The sequence below is a fragment of the Hylaeus anthracinus genome, unplaced genomic scaffold (genome assembly GCF_026225885.1).
Source record: "Hylaeus anthracinus isolate JK02 unplaced genomic scaffold, UHH_iyHylAnth1.0_haploid 11978, whole genome shotgun sequence".
In the NCBI taxonomy this organism is placed as follows: domain Eukaryota; kingdom Metazoa; phylum Arthropoda; class Insecta; order Hymenoptera; family Colletidae; genus Hylaeus; species Hylaeus anthracinus.
The window spans coordinates 1,871,669-1,873,127 of NW_026534326.1; the positions used below are offsets into that span (position 1 = coordinate 1,871,669).

Sequence of the window (1,459 nt, forward strand, 5' to 3'; positions counted from 1 at the left end):
CAAATATCTCTACGATAAATGCACAGAGGCCATCATACATATTTATTGGGTTACTACCCACCCATTTCATCGTCTCGCAGCGAAAGCCAATATAAAGCTAGACAACCCAATATTTGCCACGGTCCAAATTTCTTATCTCCGATATCAAATTTCCCCCAAACTTTACATCGGATCTAACAACAGGATGTTTGTGATTGCAGGTGTGGTTTCAGAACCGACGGGCCAAGTTCCGAAAGCAGGAGAGGCTCGCCCAGCAGAAATCGAACTCCCAGAGCGGGATCGGGGTGGACAGTGGCGCCTCCAGTCCCGTGGCGAGCAACGTGAAGGCGGAGGGTCGCTCGCCACGAAGTCCAGCGACGCCGCCAGGTGGCTCCAACAGCGTCCTATCCTCGAACGAGGTGAAACCGATCGCCAATCCGAATCTGGTCAGCGTGAAGCACACCGCGGATGGTTCCACGGATGGCAGCACGCCCAACACGCGAGGAAGCAACGGTGGCGGCGGTGCATGGGGATCGTGCAGCCCGAGGCCCTTCTCCGCGGCGCTACCACCTTATCTGCTAGACCCGTTGCCCCTGAAAACCGCGAATCTCTACTAATCGTCCCAACGAAACCACTCCATCCCCAAAACCGTGTAAATATAGAGAATATCGCCTGCGAAGTATCGCGTAGTTCTAAGGGAAACGTGGCGAACGCTGTTCAGAGAACGCCAGGTTCATCGCGAGGTTCGTTTCTCACATGTGACACCTCGTGGCGATTTCGACCAGAAGTGGAATCGTATTTAAGTTCTTTCGTTTTGCCTCGGTTTCCTATCGCGTAGGTAGCTTATTTTTTTACCAAGTTTATCGTCATTTTTGGTTAATTTTTCGTTGGACTCGAAGCTGGGTGAAGTAGTTACCTTGTGATTCTAACGTTTTGTGTCGAGAAGACTGTCACTTGTTATATATTGCAGGCAGAAAAGGAGATCCGAGCCAGGTGACGAGTAGCTGCGGTCGTTTTTAAGGTTGGCCAATATGGCTGATCGGTACAACTTGGAACTTGGAGAAACTTCCTTCGGAATTTACTACCATCTAATAGTTTGAATTTAAGGTTATTATTAACCCAGCCAGAGCATTTTTTAACGATCTTTCCTTTATTTACCGGTGGCAGTTATTATAAATTCCAAGATGGCTGACCGATAACTCTTGAATCTTTTTTTGAAAAATTGATTACCATCCAGCCATTTTAATTTGAGGTTAAGGTCCCATACAAAGGAATTCTAAATTATCTTCCCTTTATTTACCGGTGGCAGTTATTATAAATTCCAAGATGGCTGACCAATACCACTTGAATCTTTTATTCAAAAATTGATTACCATCCAGCCATTTTAATTTAAGGTTAAGGTCCCATACAAAGGAATTCTTAATTATATATCGTTTATTTGCCGGTGGCAGTCGTTATAAATTCCAAGATGGCCGACCAA

General features: G+C 46.1%; 1 protein-coding gene across 2 annotated transcripts in view; it reads left to right on the plus strand.

The window, feature by feature from the left end:
* Positions 1 to 1,459, plus strand: part of LOC128896692 (paired mesoderm homeobox protein 2A-like) — a 22,171-nt gene extending 20,712 nt beyond the window's left edge. Inside the window, exons 3-4 of one of the 2 annotated variants that reach the window (XR_008462074.1) lie at positions 201 to 1,145; positions 1,431 to 1,459. Coding sequence is in view for 1 of the 2 variants with exons in the window: in XM_054160100.1 (XP_054016075.1) it covers positions 201 to 596 (396 nt within the window). In the remaining variant the exon portion in view is untranslated. Of the gene's footprint in view, positions 1 to 200 lie in introns of both variants that reach the window. The other variant, XM_054160100.1, reaches the window with a different exon arrangement.